Consider the following 16,028-nt stretch of genomic DNA (forward strand, 5'->3'; position numbering starts at 1 on the left):
ACTATTATGTGCAATTATAATGCAACAATAAAAATTAAAATAAACAATAAAAATATAAATGCATACAATTATATTGTATGCTTGTAGCAAAGAATAAAAAAAAAAAAGCAAACAAATACAAATTCCAGGGATTTGGATTTGGTAAGACAGGGCCCAATAATTTGCATTTTGAACAGTTTCCCAAGTGAACTGATGCTGTCTGCAAACCACTGCAAGTAGTACTAGACTACTTTAAGTAGTAGTACTATTCTTAGCTTTTATATTTTCCCTGTATTGGATCTAGTATTTTACTGTTTTTAGTCATGTGCTTTTGAGAATCTGATGAAAGCCATGGACCTTTTTCTCAGGAATATGTATAGTTAAACAAAAGTTTACACACAATTCAGGAGGTTCATGGATTCCCCCCAAAGATCATCAATGAATCATGGTTTATCTGTTAAAGAAAGAAATACATATATAAATTTTTAGTGCATACTATTATAGGGCATTGAATTAAAACCTGATGATATAGAAAAATTAAAAACTGGCCATGGCATCATCTCTTATCTCCACAGAGTTAGGGAAGATAGTCATCAGCTCATTATATAAACATATGAAGAAGAGGTGTAGAGTATAATGCTAGGTCATATGGGGCTCTATACTGAACGTTAACATTATTTATATATAATAACTATATATATAAAATGTAATATCATTGTTATTATAGCAGTATGCATTATATGTAATAAACAATAATACATATAATTAATTAATCTCTCCATATATATGGAACATTTGTGAGAAAATGATAGCTGGGCTGGCTTTGAAGAATGACTGGATGAATGGTATGGCAAAGGAATCAGCATATCAGAGTTTTGAGAAGGAAAAAAGTATGATTTCTGGAACTAAGAAGACCAGATGGCTAACGTACAAAATGAAAAGCGAAGAACAGCTCAAAAAGAGCTGAAAATAAGATGATAAAATGTGCACTTCTGTAAGATCACTATGACTGCCTTGTGATGAATTGGAAGGCAGCAAGATTGTACTCATAGAGACCAGCAAGGGTTCTCCAGTAATCAAGGAAAGCAAAATAGCTCACGATGGTGGCTCTGGAGGCTGAGGCAGGAGGATGAAGAGTTCAAAGCCAGCCTCAGCAGCGTAGTGAGACCCTAAGCAAGTCAGAGAGAACCTGTCTCTAAATAAAATATAAAAAAGGGCTGGGAATATAGCTCAGTAGTTAAGTACCTCTGGGTTCAATCCCTAGTACCAAAAATAAATAAATAAATAAATAAGAAAGCAAAATAGACAGCTGAGACTAGGGTGTTAGTAACATAGATGGAAAGAAGTGACAGATTTGAGAACAAATTAAGAATATTTTGTATTTTGCAAATGTATCTTTAATATCTATTTTTCTTTGGAGAAAGATAAAAATAGCTTTGGAGTCAAACAGTCCTGGATTTGAAGGCTAATACTACCACTCACCATTTGGTTAGGTTAACCTTATATTTTATAAGTTTGGATATAGTTATGTTATGGCAGGAGGTAAGAAAAGGCACAGGCTGAACACAGCAATGTTCCTATAGAATCAGTGTTAGTCAAGCAATTGTTTTAAGGAAATCTTTTTATATAAAATATATAATGGAACAGAATGCAAATTATGCATGAAGTTTTTACATAAACCATGACACTTTAAAGAAATTGTAACTCCAGTATGTTGTATTGGGTTAAGACCCATGACTGGCCAAGACTAACTTTCTTTTACTGTAAGAGTATTTCAGCTGAAATGTTTTTAAAACAATGACCCTCCCTAGCAGTTCTCTATTTCTAGAAACAAAGCTTAGAATACCTTAAAGTTTGCTGTGAAGATTTAATGAAATAAACAAAAATCTATAATACTGATCCTTGTACTGAATAGTTGTAAAAATTTTTTCATATATTTGAAAAAATTCAGCATAGTACTGATTTATTTTCTATTTTAGCAACTGGTGGGTCATTACTTATTGTACCTCCTGCTGGGGATAATGGGCTAAAGAAACTTTACTATATATAACAGCAGCTTAACTCTTGCAACTAACAATAGTGTGAAAATATCAGCTTTCTGTCATGTTTTCTGCATTTCATTTTGTAATGAGCTAAATAAACACTAAGTCAAAATTAAAATTAATTCTGTTAACTCATAAGTAAAAGAACAATTCAAATGAGCAAATACATTAATTTGTTAAGACAGCTATAATAACTACCTAATGTTTTAAACATTACAGCAGAAACTTTGAAAAGGCTAAGGAAAAATAAGAAAAAGTTAGGTAAGTTTATGTTTTCTTCTTAATATCTTAATAAATGTTATAGGCAAGAAGTTAATTAATGTAATAAATGGGAAAAATGAGAAAAAAAAATTGAAAGCATTATAGAAATTTGAGGAAAACAGATATAACTCAGTTAATTCCCAAAGTTTTAGTGACTGTTCACTCTAATAGTTAAGACACTTGTAGTTGGGTTACAGTACATACCATGCAGATGGTTTCTGCTATGAGTTCTATATTTTCACTTTCAGTATTTTTACTGATGAATTTTAAATTACTTTTCCAATTTGAAAATTCTATAATTGGCAATTTTAAATTACCAAATCACTCCTATTGCTTTTAATGTCTTAAATATTTTCATCACAAAAGATCTTTCCTTTAAAGCTATATCTATATAGATCATAACTAAGCAACATTATTTATGTGTATTTTTCCTTAGTCTCCCCAAACTGAGCTATATTAACCCATTAAGTCTCAAGTTTTCATTCTGTGACTATTTCAATGAAATTGACACAAGTGCATTAAAATAGGTTGGAAATAATAATCTAGATTATATATATGATTATATTAAGTAATGATAAAATTATATTTTTATTATTATAATTATATTGTATATCACATAATTTTATTCACTATATTTTTTACATGTTCTATATCAAGGGTAATGAGACAAGAAGGGTAAATTTGGGACAAGATATATTTATGTGACCACCAACTTTGCTAAAACAACTTTATTACAAGAAAGAAACATAATGTTTTAAGAAGGTTATATAAATATTTCAGAAAAGAACTATGCAAAAATGTTGAAAATACATTAGTTCTCAATACATACGAGGGATCCCTACTTGTTGTTTTCTTATTGCTGGACCAATATTCAGTTTCTTATCTTTATAATTAAGTTTTTCAGCCTAAAATAAAAAAAAAACTTTATTATTTTGGCACTGCTATTTCTAAAACAAATAAAGAAAAACTAGTGAGAAACAATTTAAAAAATTCAGACTATAATATCTTTGAAAGCAGTAGGGCAGTTGAAAGGGCAGATTTTGGATTCAAACAATCTGGGCCTGAGTCTTGGTTCCAATACTCTGACTCCAACTTCTTATTTATAACATAGTCAATCAATATTCATTGGTTCTATATTTATGAATTTGCCTATTCACTAAAACCTATCTGTAATCCCAAATGAATACTTGTGGTGATTTCAAGGTTATTATAACATGTGCTGAATGGTGAAAAAATTGGGTAGCCTGACATACAAGTTCCTAGCTGAGGTCAAATAAGGCAATGTTCTTTCTTCTTATTTCAGCTTTCATAATGTAAAAAGGTGTCTTTTTTTCATATTCTATTTGGTGCCACATTTTTTTTTTTACAATTTTGTGCTTTTTGTTAGTGATTTTGTTATTTAAAATGACCTCCAATTACAGTGCTGAAGTGTTGGCTTATGTTCCTAAGCACAAGTTCCTGTTATATGCCTTGTGGAGAAAATATGGATTAGATGTGCTTAATTCCGGCATGAGTAACAGTGCTGTTGGCTACAAATTCAATGTTAATGAATCAATAGTTTATTTAATATGGTGTACTGAAATGGAAACACACATAAAACAAGGTTATGTACTGACTGATGATAATACTGTAATCAAAGGTTTTGGGGAACCTTGCACTGTATTTCTCCTAGGAATAGCAACAGCTCAGTATTCTCTAATTTAGTATTCAGGAAAACTTTATAGAACAAACTACAATGAATAACAAGCATTAACTGTATAAGGTTTTGATAATATATAATTAAAACTCTTACTTTTCTCTAAAAAATCAAATGTTACATTTGCCATAATTCAAAGTAATTACACTGAACTGCAGGCTACAATTTTTTCTATGAATGATCTTACTTTATATAAACTTTTTCATAAGAGGGAAATAATCTCAGATAATTTTGCTCTATGTTTGTGGTGATTTTTAGGAATTAAGATCTTATTATCATTTCATAAAAGATACATCTCCAAGTTATTAGTTCAGGTAAATAAGGTTAAAAGAATTTTAGTATAGACTCATAATAACAGTCATGTAATGATTTGGAAATTGTCCTTCTGCAGTTTCCTGGAGATCAATGGCAGTCTTACAAAGCACATACTTTTTTTTAAAGGCAGTTCAATATAGTTGTACTTTACTATTAAACACCTTATAAAGTATTAGTTTCAAGGAAAGATGTTCCAAAAATGAAGTTAAATACATGAAAGAACTTACCTCTTGTAAAATTTTTTGTGCATCTTCTTGTGTTTCAAAAGTGACAAAACCATACCTAAAAATGCATTATTAATGATTATTTTCTTAGAACATTGCATTAGTTATATTAAACTTTTCTTTCTTTTTTTTTTTTTTTCTATTGTTGGTGACTGAACTCAGTCTCATGCATGCTAGGTAAGTGCTCTCCCAATGAGTTATATCCCCAGCCCTATACCAAAATAATGTTCGTTTAAGGATATATCACTATAGGAGTAAGCCTCTTTCTATGATGTAACAGCATCAAAATCTTAGAGGAATCATTTACAGCATAACTCTTTTTAAAGTTAGGGGACTGAAATAAAAAAAAAGAAGAAGAAGAAACCAGGGACCTTGAAACAGTTTCAGCCCTGAGTAGAAAATCATGAAATTTATGTTGTTTTAAAAATTGGGATGTGATGAATTTCAGTCTAAAGCAATAATCTTCTTTAAAACTAGCATAAGTTTGACTTTTGAGGAATCAAAGTAGAAAAAAGCTTTAAAAAATAAAAATCTCAGTATGATAAAATTTCTTGTATTGGTAAAAGACTGTGTAAATGTATTAATTATTATTGATATGTATAAACTGATAATAAAATTATTAGTATGTTTCCCAAACAATATCAATTAAAATGTATACAACTTAGTTTTTATATCTGCTTTTCATATATGATTACTATCTTCAATTACAATTCATTATAATGTTCAAGATAAATGTATGACATATACAATTTCCAAAAACCCCAATTAGGTAGACAAAAAAGAAACGATAAAAAGTGTACTTAAAATGTGGTATATATACACAATGGACTATTACTCAGTCGTAGAGAAGGATGAAATTATGGCATTTGATGGTAAATGGATGGAATTAGAGAATATTGTGCTAAGTGAAATAAGACAGTTCCAAAAAAACCAAAGGCTGAACGTTCTCTCTGATATGTGAATGCTAACCCATAACCCATAACCCATATCTCTCTGATATGCTGGGGAGGGGAAGAATAGAAGTTAATTGGATTATCTTCCCAGGGAGATAAAGGAAAGGGAGTGGGGAATGGGAATAGAAAAGACAGTAGAATGAACCAGACATAACTTTTCATCCTTATATATGAATACATGACCAGTGTAACTCCACATCATGTACAATCACAATAAGTTATATTCCATGTATGTATGATATGTCAAAATAGTCTACTGTCATATATATCTAAAAAGAATAAAAAAGTGTATCTAAGAAGACATAATTTCTATTTAGATAATGAAATTATTGAGTAGTGTTAAATATCCTGTAATTTCTACTTATAATTATTTATTGTATTTAAAGTTCCTTCCTTGCTTACTTCTTTTCTTCCCTCCCTCCTTTCCTTTCTTTCTTTCCCAGGGATTGAAGCCAGGTGCACTTAACCACTGAGCCATATCCCCAGCCCTTTTTGTTTTTTATTTTGAGGCAGAGTCTCACTAAGTTGCTTAGGGCCTCACAAAGTTGCTGAGGTTGGCTTTGAACTTGTGATTCTCCTGCCTTAGCTTCCTGAGCCGCTGGGATTACAGACATGTGCCACCATACCTAGTAAAGTTTATTAATAAAGGAATTTCTCTTTATTCACTTGCATATATACATTAAATAAGAGTTAACTGTTTTTACAAGATTTTTTTTTTTTAGAACACATACACCATCCAGTGGAAAATGCATGAAATGCAGCTTACATTTCCATGTGCATTTTTCAATGATAAAAAGTGGGTATTATAAAAATAATACAAATTCTGCTAACTAAACAAAAAATGGATCATTCCAATTCATCTTAATATTGTCTGGCACTCTGAGAAAGTATTTTATCTATCTAAAAATAACCTTTTCATAGGAACCCATCTTTTCCAGAATACCCACTTGCCATATGTTGTTTCTCACTAATACTGTTTCTATATGTTTCATTGGTTCCTTTCTTATGTCTGTAAATATGCATGTCCTGTCTCTCTTTCTATAAAATAAACACAATCCTTCACTGGTTTCCTTTACTGTCTCTATTTTATTTTACCTTTGCAATAAAATTCCTATGTGAATGCACTATGTGAACTACCTTTCCCCTCTCCAAAATATGGCTTTTGTACACACAGCAATCTATTAAAACAGCTCTACACATTTCTAGACACACCTTATTGCTTTTGTCTCAATTTTCAATCTCCTTGATATGGCAATTAAAAATAATTCTCTTCTTAAAAGTTGTATTCCTCATATTAGTTCTCTAATTAGGTCTCCAAGGCATAATCCTTGGATTGCCAGTCCTTGGAGTCAGCTATTTTTTTTTTTTTTGCGGCGCTGGGGATTGAACCCAGGGCCTTGTGCCTGTGAGGCAAGCACTCTACCAACTGGGCTATCCCCCCAGCCCAAAGTCAGCCATTTTTAAATAAAAATTTTTAATAATCTAAAGCAGGAATAAAATTCCTTAAGTATCTAATCTTTAAGCTTCTGGTTCTATAGCTACCAATACATTTGGTTCTCAACATTAAGTCCTTGCTGTTTAACACTGAATGGGCCCTCAGTCCACATAAGCATAAGTTCCCAACAAATAAAGGAAAATTATAGTGTCCTTTCCCACCCCACCAAAATACACACACAAGCATCCCATACATACAACAGACTAAAAGGTAGAATAAAAAGAGAGGACATGGAATTCTGTTGAAAAAATGAAAATACCACAGGGAAATACTTCATTTCCCTTTGTCTAATGAAATATTAGACAAAGGGAAATGAAGGGAAATGAGGGGCAAAAGGAATAGGAAAGACAATGGAATAAATCTGACATAATTTTCCTATGTGTATATCTGAAAAAACCTACACAAATCCCACCATCATGTATATCCATAAGAATGGGGTCTTAATTAGAATAATATATAAATATGCACATATAATTTTATCAAAACAGATTCTACTATCATGTATAACTAAAAAGAATCAATTAAAAGAAAGAAAGAAAAAATGAAACTAACTTACTATATAATTCAATACAAATACAACTGTTAATTCTATATACTATCTAATGATACTAACCCTTTGGATACTCCAGCTCTGTCATTTACAATCTTCACTTCTTTTACAGATCCATACTGGGAAAAAAATTTTCTTAAATCATTTTCATTTGTCTAATGGCATAAAAAGAAAACATTAGTTAACATTTTTAATTAATAAAGATGAAAGAATTCTTATTTCTTTAAGATGAAACAATTCTTATGCATTTTTTTGGAGACAGAAAAAGTTATAAATAAAGAATACTATGGTTACAGAATGCCTCTCATTAAAACAGTGCTGAAACCACTATGTCATTAAAATAAATACCTTGTTTTATATAGCAGCTATGTTGTTAAACTATTATAAATCAAAAATATTTAAGTCAAATTATTCTAAAACTATAAGGAAGGTTCACTATTTAAAGGAATCTTTGTCACTCTTGTTCTCTAGTTGGCAATTTTTGAGAAAACAAATTTGGATTAAACATGCTATAACCACAGTAAGGGCATATTACTACTGGATCTTGTGGCTCAGAGATGCAATAAAACTAGGTTAATATTGGCCTATGCCAGTTACTTTATTATTATCAACACAGTCTCCAGGAAAAGTCAGGGCTTAGAAAGAATATATTTCCAAAATTACTTGAATTTAATTTGTGATAACAATGGACTGACTGTAGGATTTAGAGTTATTAGATACTTTATATGTGTTCAACATACATTTCAGGAAATTCAGACATTATATAATATTTAAATTAAAAATTAATATTACAGATTTATAATGTATAAGATTTATGTACAAATATCATTTTTTACACATATGGTTTTATTTGAAATAGTCCAATAACAGACTTAAAACATCTTTTCCTAGATTATTCACACTATATTCACTGCACTTCCATTTTCTGGTTTAGTTGCAACATTTTGCATCTAAGAATAAATATCTCTGGTAGAAATAACTTTACATATGTAGGAAAAAGATATGTCTTAGAGCAGTTTTACCCTTTGGTTTCAATTGCTACCTCACTACTTAAATATATTATCACTTTTTAATTGGTAACATAAAGTCTGCTAAGCTGAATGATGACAAATGTTAAGTTAATCTAAGAATAAGTGAATGTCTTTTATTCTAATAAACAATGTAATTAATGCTAGAATAAGGATTGTTATTAGAGATTTAAAAATTAACTCATACTATTCTCTGATGGAAGACTCACTCCATTTTGCAGTTCTACTTCTTCATGAGAGAATAAGGAGACAGACAAGATGATTAAACACTAAGAAGAATACTCTGTAGGCTTCTAAAAATAAGAGGTTAAAAAAGTCTGAGATTGCTGGTTACTAGAGTAAACTATTTCTTTGGGGGTATTTATCTATGGTTTTGAAAAAGTTATTAGGGAAGCATTATGGAAGGAACCTTAGCAGTTACCTTAAACCTAAGGCTTCACTTTAACAATGGCCTCTTAAGTTCATATTGTAGATGATGGGGTTCAGTAACTTAGAATAATCTAACTATACAAATAATGCTGTAATAAAATGAATTCTGAACTGAGCATTTCTGGTCATCATTACTATTTTCCAGAGAAAGTCTTTAAACATTTTATGGGCTAGGGATATAGCTTAGGGGTAGAGCAGTTTAGCAAGTATGTGCAAAAGTTCAGTCCCCAGTACTAAAACAACAACAACAACAAAATTTTTCTTATTTTTTGTGTTATTGGGGATCAAATCCAGGGCCTCATGCATGCTATGCAGGCACTTTACAAGCTATATCCCCAGTCCTCTTTATTTTTAATGAAGTGATCACATACTTAAGACTCATTTTGGAAGATATACTGTGACATTTTTCTTAAGCAGGAAAAAAGTAATTTTACCTAAATTGTGACACATTGATTATATAGAAATAATGTGTTATAAGTATCAAATGTCACATCTAGTGGCCAAAAGGATTTTATCAAAAAGATCTTTCTCCCTATAATTTGTAATATGTAATACGGAAACTTAGAAATACTTCCATATATTCATTTGGAAGTAAGGGATATTCAACTTAAAACATTCATGCATGCCTTTCTTACAGGTGTTTTCCACCTCCCATATGGAGGTACTAAAAAGTATCTCACAACTCTGCTACTGTAAGTGAACGGCTGATTATCTGATTTAAGTATATTATTGTATTGCATTATTCTGACAGTATAGGCCTTTTTTTGGGTTATCAAATCCTAAATTCTATAATAGAAAGTTATCTGCAAGAGATTGAAGTCTGGGAGGTTGCTGAGGAACCTGAAATAAAGTTTGGGATAAAGAAATGGGGTTTTATAGTACTGGTTTAAAAAAATTATCTGAGTCTTCTTTTGAAAATTATCATCACCCATTATTTTGAAAATTGGCATATTATGCAAGAAAGTATAAATAGTGTGTTATGGTGACATGAACAAAATGGGGTTTGAGTCAGAAAAGCAGATTCTAATTTTATTCTGCCACCATGTAGAGAGGAACCTATAGCCAAGTGAATGAGCCTCAATTCTCTTTTATGTGAAACTGGAAAATTATATATGCTTTATTAAACCTACATAATTATTGAAAAATTTTTTATATTAAGACAATGTGAAACCTACTAGTCAATATACAAATAAATACATTATGCTGTGTTCATAAAAGGTACCTTAAAGTCAATTCCTCCTACAAAGATGCGATTAGGGATCACAGTTCCATATCTTGGGGCACTTGTTGGGTTATTCAAAGGCACAGGTGACACAGGATTGGGGGATGGAGATAATGAATCTGTTTGCGTCTGATTTGATGTTTGCTGTAAAATAAAATTCTTTTAAACTTTTAGCACTAGATATAAGTTCCAATGCAGATTGTAAACATTTTTCAAAAGATGTCATTTAGGTAAAATGTAGTATTTTACATTTGACTTTTATTCTAATATTTGAAGATTATAATTAAGAGTTAGTAGCTTTTTGGGGCAACAAATAATAAAGAAAATCTAATACAGAGAAGTTCTTAACTATTAAATATGCTATTTAAATATACTTACTAGTAATTATTATTAAGTACATTGTTTAATTTTCAAGGAAGAATAGTAAACTCATAAAGAAGTTAGAGAAAGAGAAAAGCAGTCCTAGACAGATGGTAGCAGGTCTGGTACTCACTGCTAGGCTATGGTGTGTTCTCTTATTAATGGAACACCAACATCAGACGTCACTCTGATACATCAAGATAAAAACTAGACCACTCCATAATCATATCTGAACACTGACAAAAGCAAAAGCATTTTCCAAATCACAAGAATGACCAAACATCCCTCTATCCTAGCTGATATGAGTAATTGTTCCTTGTTTATCAATCACAGCTTAAACCATGATCTACTTTCCCTGCTTTTTAGATAAGAATTAACATGTTCAATCATAGAAATACTCTCAATTCTTGACAACTTGCACTCTAAGATAGAGTCCTTCTTCCTGGAATCCCTGCCTAAAAACTGATCACTGAACTCCCCCATGCTGTACTGTCTTCCTTCTTTCAATGAGTTAATAGATCCAACTTTATTAAATTATACATGTGTTCCTGGTGGTCTTTGGCTAAAGGGCCTTGAGAAGTTAATAAACTCTGACATTCAAATACACCATTTTCAGCCTGAAAAATCAAAAATTTAAATTTACTTGTATATTAGAAGATTGAACCAATTTTGTAAAAACAAAAATTACATACTTGAAACTCATGGGTATAAATTATCCTACCAATGAATTGATCTCAGTACATATGCATATTTTCACAATTTTAAGTCAAAGGAACTAATATAAATTTAATAGATCTATATCAATGTATAAGCCTTTGCACAACAGTAAGCTAATAGATTTGTATGGTACAACTGAAAAAAAATGACTTGCGAATATAATTTTGAAGAGAAACTTACTAAAAATCTTGTTAATTATTTCCCTCCTAGGAATAGTCTTAACATACTAAATAAAAGCTCCAAAAAGATGGAAGTTCATAATTCCAATTCTCTGAGAAACAAATACATGAAAACAAATTTCCAACTTAGGTAGATTTGTTCCTTTTCACTTCATTGGCTAATAAAACTATAATCCCTAAATTAATTTCTGCAAGATGCACAGAGAAGTAAGCAAGCCGGTGTGGCCACTAGGTTATAGGGTAAACCTTATGACCCTCTTTCCCATTCGGTCTTAAAGAAGAAAAAGATATAATCACTAATAAGGAGTTCATGAGCACTTCTAAAAATAAACAACAGAATGCATCACATTTAACAATTACTATGTAGTAATTTCCAATGAAAGAAGTTGGAAATGCAATTTTAGCTTCCTCTCTGAGTAGTTGGAGTTTATTTGCAACTTTGATTACTTTAATCATAAGGATACAGTATTCAGAATGATAATTCTGTGAGACATAATTTTACTTTTCAACCATGGATTTATATTGCCAGAGACAACCTAACAGTTACAGTAGATACAACCTTGTCTCTCAACCCATCTGTTTACAGTGTAGAAATTACTTATTTGCTAAATTACAAAAAAATGAGTCTTCACAAAATTCTCTTCCAAAAGTCAAGAGTTCAATGAGTGAATCATTTGTTCATAAGTGTAAGTAAAAGTAAATAAAACTTCATTATTTTTCAGATAGAAGGATGAAATGAATAGAAATGAATAGTCCCTTCTTTCTGATCTTAAGAAACAAAAGCATACTCATCGAGAAAAGAAAAACACCAACTTTTTGCACTCATTTCACTTGCATTCCAACTGCTTAACTTTTTCTCCTTACCACTTAACATTTTCTAACACACCATATAATTTACTTATTCATTTTATTGTCTCTTGTCACTGTAATGTAATATTCATGAGGACAGGAGGTTTGTATTTCTTTCTTTTCTCCTCAGGGCAGCATCCAAAATAGTGATATTACATAGCAGGTGTTATGGATCATTTCTTCAGTAGACCTGCTGGCGATATGCCAAACATCTGGATGAGGGCTGAAAATATTAATCATACCCCAGAAAATATTTTAATGTTAGTAGTAACGAGGCTTGGGTAGAGGCAACATCTTAAGTTCCGTGGGGATCAGCGATGCGTTGAATTAGACAACAAAGCCCTGAATTCCACTGGCAACAATTTTGCAAGTGTATGAAAGCAGCCAAGAGAGGCTGCTATTGAGTTAGAAGTGAAGGTCCCCTGCTTATAAATCTCCCAGCACTAAAGAGTTTATTAAAATCCTCCAAAGTTATGAGCCCTCACTGCCTTCTTGCCTTGAGAATTAACCTCGAAATCTATCACCTCCTCTGCACAGACAAGAGGAAGAGGGCGGGCTAACCGTCGCAATCACGGCCTCGGTGCTCCTTCCCCTCCGAGACCAGCAGGCGGAGGCGCTGGGGGATAGGGCCGCAGCGACAACTTCCTCGGGTTCTCTCAGGTCATCGTGGACTTGGGTACTGCCACGAGGATCCACCCCCTCCCCACCAAAGTGCGGGAGGGAAAAGAAGGCTAACCAGCGAGAAATTTTGCCGGGCAAACCCGCCAGCAGCAGTGGCGGGAACCCTCAACGGCACCGACACCGCCGCCGGCCTCGTGTGCAGCAGGCCTCCGCCCTCACGCGGCGCGTGCTGATTGGCTGCCAGCAGGGCGCGGGGCGGGGCGCGGCGGCACGTTACCGCGGCCCTCGGGCCTCTCGGGCGATCGGCCCAGCTCCCAGCCTCCTACCCCGCTTCCCGAGTCTGACAGGCCCAGGGCGTGCACCCCATGCTAGAGGGCCTGGTTCAACCTGGGCCAGTGCATCCTCCCAGGTCTCTCAGGATTTACAGGCCCCACTGACCAGTCAGGTAGTGGAGGCGTCGACTGCCAGGCAACTCCTCTAAGCCGTGGGCGGAGAGGCGGAGTCCGGCAGAAGAGAGCGTCAAAGGCACAGCCGTGCGCAGTTTCGGCGGGAAAGCGTTTCTAATCTGCCGAGACTCCGTCGGGTGCACTGGGCTCGGCCACTCAAGGCCTCCCTTCCATTTCTGAGGCTCGCCGGCCCGCCCGCACACAGCCCAGGCCCGGTGGACCCTCGCCCAGCAGCCGACAGGGCCTGCAGGCGGGCGGGTCTTCGCAGCGCTTAATTGGGCACCCTGGCCATGTTTCTTCCCAGCCAAACAGCAAAAGTTTGTGCTCTCAAGTGCGCCCTTCCAGGCCCTCAGAGACGGGGCCCACGGGGCTCCTTTTCCCCGCCACCAGGGCCCCGGCGGTCCCCGTACTCACCGCCCCGGATTCGGTCTCCATCTTCCCCTTCGCTCTTCAAAGACGGGCGAAAGGCGCAGAAACCTAAAAGTTTGAAGGCACCTTCACACCAAGGAAGCCACGCCACGTTTTCCCTCTGGGACTCTCCCCCTGGCGGCGACGGCGGCGGAGGCAGCTTTAGGGGCGCAGGCTTGGACCCGGGGCCTGAACCTGCCACCTGGGGGGGATGGGGAGGGGCTGGCGGCGTCGCCTCCAGCGGCGGGCCGCAGTGCGGGCGGGCGCCGCAAGCCGGGGAGGGGCGCGGGCGGGCGGGTATCAGCGAGGTCTCCAAGGCGGCACGTCTCAGGGGCAGAGCGCGCAACAAGTTGAGGCGGGAGTAGGGTGTGCGGATCGAGGGCTCGCTTCTGGGACCGCTCTCGTCTGCTTTCGGAAGGTTGGGGAGGAGAGAGCGAATGGTAATGCAAAGCTCCAAGCACCGCACACTTTTCACTGTCCTCCACTGTTGGATTTTGAGAGGTTGAGGTGACTTCAAGGCTTTACTAAGGTGCAAGAAGCCGGAAGGGTAGACTTCCGAAGGCTGGTGCGAGGCGAGGAAGACACTTGCCAGAGTCAAACTCTGACCCCCGAGCTCGACGCACCAAACTCGGGGGCTCGGAAGAAGCTGCAGACGCCGCGCTGCACCTGTTGTCGCCGTCACTCATCCACGCCGGGCGGGCGGGGCGGCGCGGGCGGCTTGGTCGCGACCCGCCGCGCAGCCGGGAGCCGGCTCGGGCGCCGGTCCCAGGCCCGAGCCGAGCGGCTTCCTTGGACCCCTACTGCGCTGAGCGCTGCGGAGGAGCGGGTCCGTGACTAAGCCACGCGCGGGAGTTGCAGCTCGGCTGCAGAGGCTCCAACCTCCTTTGGGATTTGGATCACCTTTGAAAGACTGCTTTGCAAAGAATATTTTCTAAAAGGTAGCAGAAATATTATATATATATATGAATATATATTCAAAAAATATATATGTTCAAGTGGCAAATTATTAGCTAAATTGTGTAATAACTATTCACATTATTGCTACCGTTCATCAAGAAATTTGTTTCAGGCTTAATGCTTTAAATCATTTCATTCCCACAGCAACCCTTCAGACAGATACTCTTACCCTCATATTACAGGTGACTTGGAGGGTAAGTGATTTGGTCAAGGTCTAAAACTATAGGAGATTTAACCCTGGGTGTCTAACTCTGCTCTTGATCTTAATGGTTTTTCTATGTTTAAAGGATCAGCAGAAACACCTGTTAAAAGTTGTATCAGCCATAACTTTGGCACTCTTTATTGTGAAGTTGGGCTACGTGTTATTTTATTTTCCAAGATGGGTTAGGCATTCATATTATTTATCCAAAATGAAATGGAAACAGTTTTTGTTCATCTTAACTGAAGCGATCTAAAAGTTAACATTTTTTTTTTTGCATGAAATTTAAACTCATTTTTTTTTTCAGGTTTTAGTTTCTGTGGAAACAGTATAGAAACAATCAAATGGAAATTTATTCTAGAGCAAAATAAATTTACTGTTCAATACAATTAGATGCTGTTTGGAAATTTTTTCCAGTACTAATAATAATGGGTTTGAGTGGATATTACTATACTCACTTATGGTGAAGTCTTTTTTTCCTGACTAAAAACACTTATTTTTCAAGATTGCATCCTCTAAAATAATTTATTCACCACAGTAGGTGTTCAGTCTGATGCAAATTAACAAAATTCAGGGAATAAATGAGTGTATTCCATGACCTGTGTTGGGTGTTAGGGGGATATGTACAGTATGGTAATTTTCTGTTCTTCCCTTTTAATTCTTACACCAAAAGACAGTTCTGATTTAAAAACTTGGATAAATCACATAACATTTTATAACTCAATCCAATTTAGTAGACATTTGTAAAACTGTTATTTTGTCTAGTACATAGTGGAATATGCTATGGGAGACACAAAATGAGGATCAAACCTCTGTTCTCAAGGCATTTTAAATATAGAAGGGTTCAGGCTGATGGTAGATGCCTCTAGTCCCAGTTACTGAGGAAACAGGCAGGAAAATACTGCCTTTATACTGTGAGTTCAAGGGTAGCCTGCACAACATGGTGAGACCTTGTCTCAAAAAAAAAAAAAAATGTACAAGGGGATAAAAGACTACTGAAAATAGTAATTATATCTAAATATACATATAATAAATAGAATATAATCAGAATAAGATCAGTGATATATCAGTGATATACAAACTATGATTGGAGGAATG

The 16,028-nt window shown here is 35.2% G+C and overlaps 1 protein-coding gene across 1 annotated transcript in view; it reads right to left on the bottom strand.

Moving 5' to 3' along the window:
- Positions 1-13,914, bottom strand: part of BOLL (boule homolog, RNA binding protein) — a 53,924-nt gene extending 40,010 nt beyond the window's left edge. The window contains 5 exon segments of the mRNA XM_079132596.1: positions 3,112-3,187; positions 4,521-4,575; positions 7,579-7,670; positions 10,195-10,338; positions 13,781-13,914. Coding sequence (XP_078988722.1) covers positions 3,112-3,187; positions 4,521-4,575; positions 7,579-7,670; positions 10,195-10,338; positions 13,781-13,801 — 388 coding nt within the window. The 5' untranslated portion in view covers positions 13,802-13,914.
- Positions 13,915-16,028: the final 2,114 nt, after the last annotated feature.

This window comes from Sciurus vulgaris (assembly GCF_902686455.1).
Source record: "Sciurus vulgaris genome assembly, chromosome: 3".
In the NCBI taxonomy this organism is placed as follows: domain Eukaryota; kingdom Metazoa; phylum Chordata; class Mammalia; order Rodentia; family Sciuridae; genus Sciurus; species Sciurus vulgaris.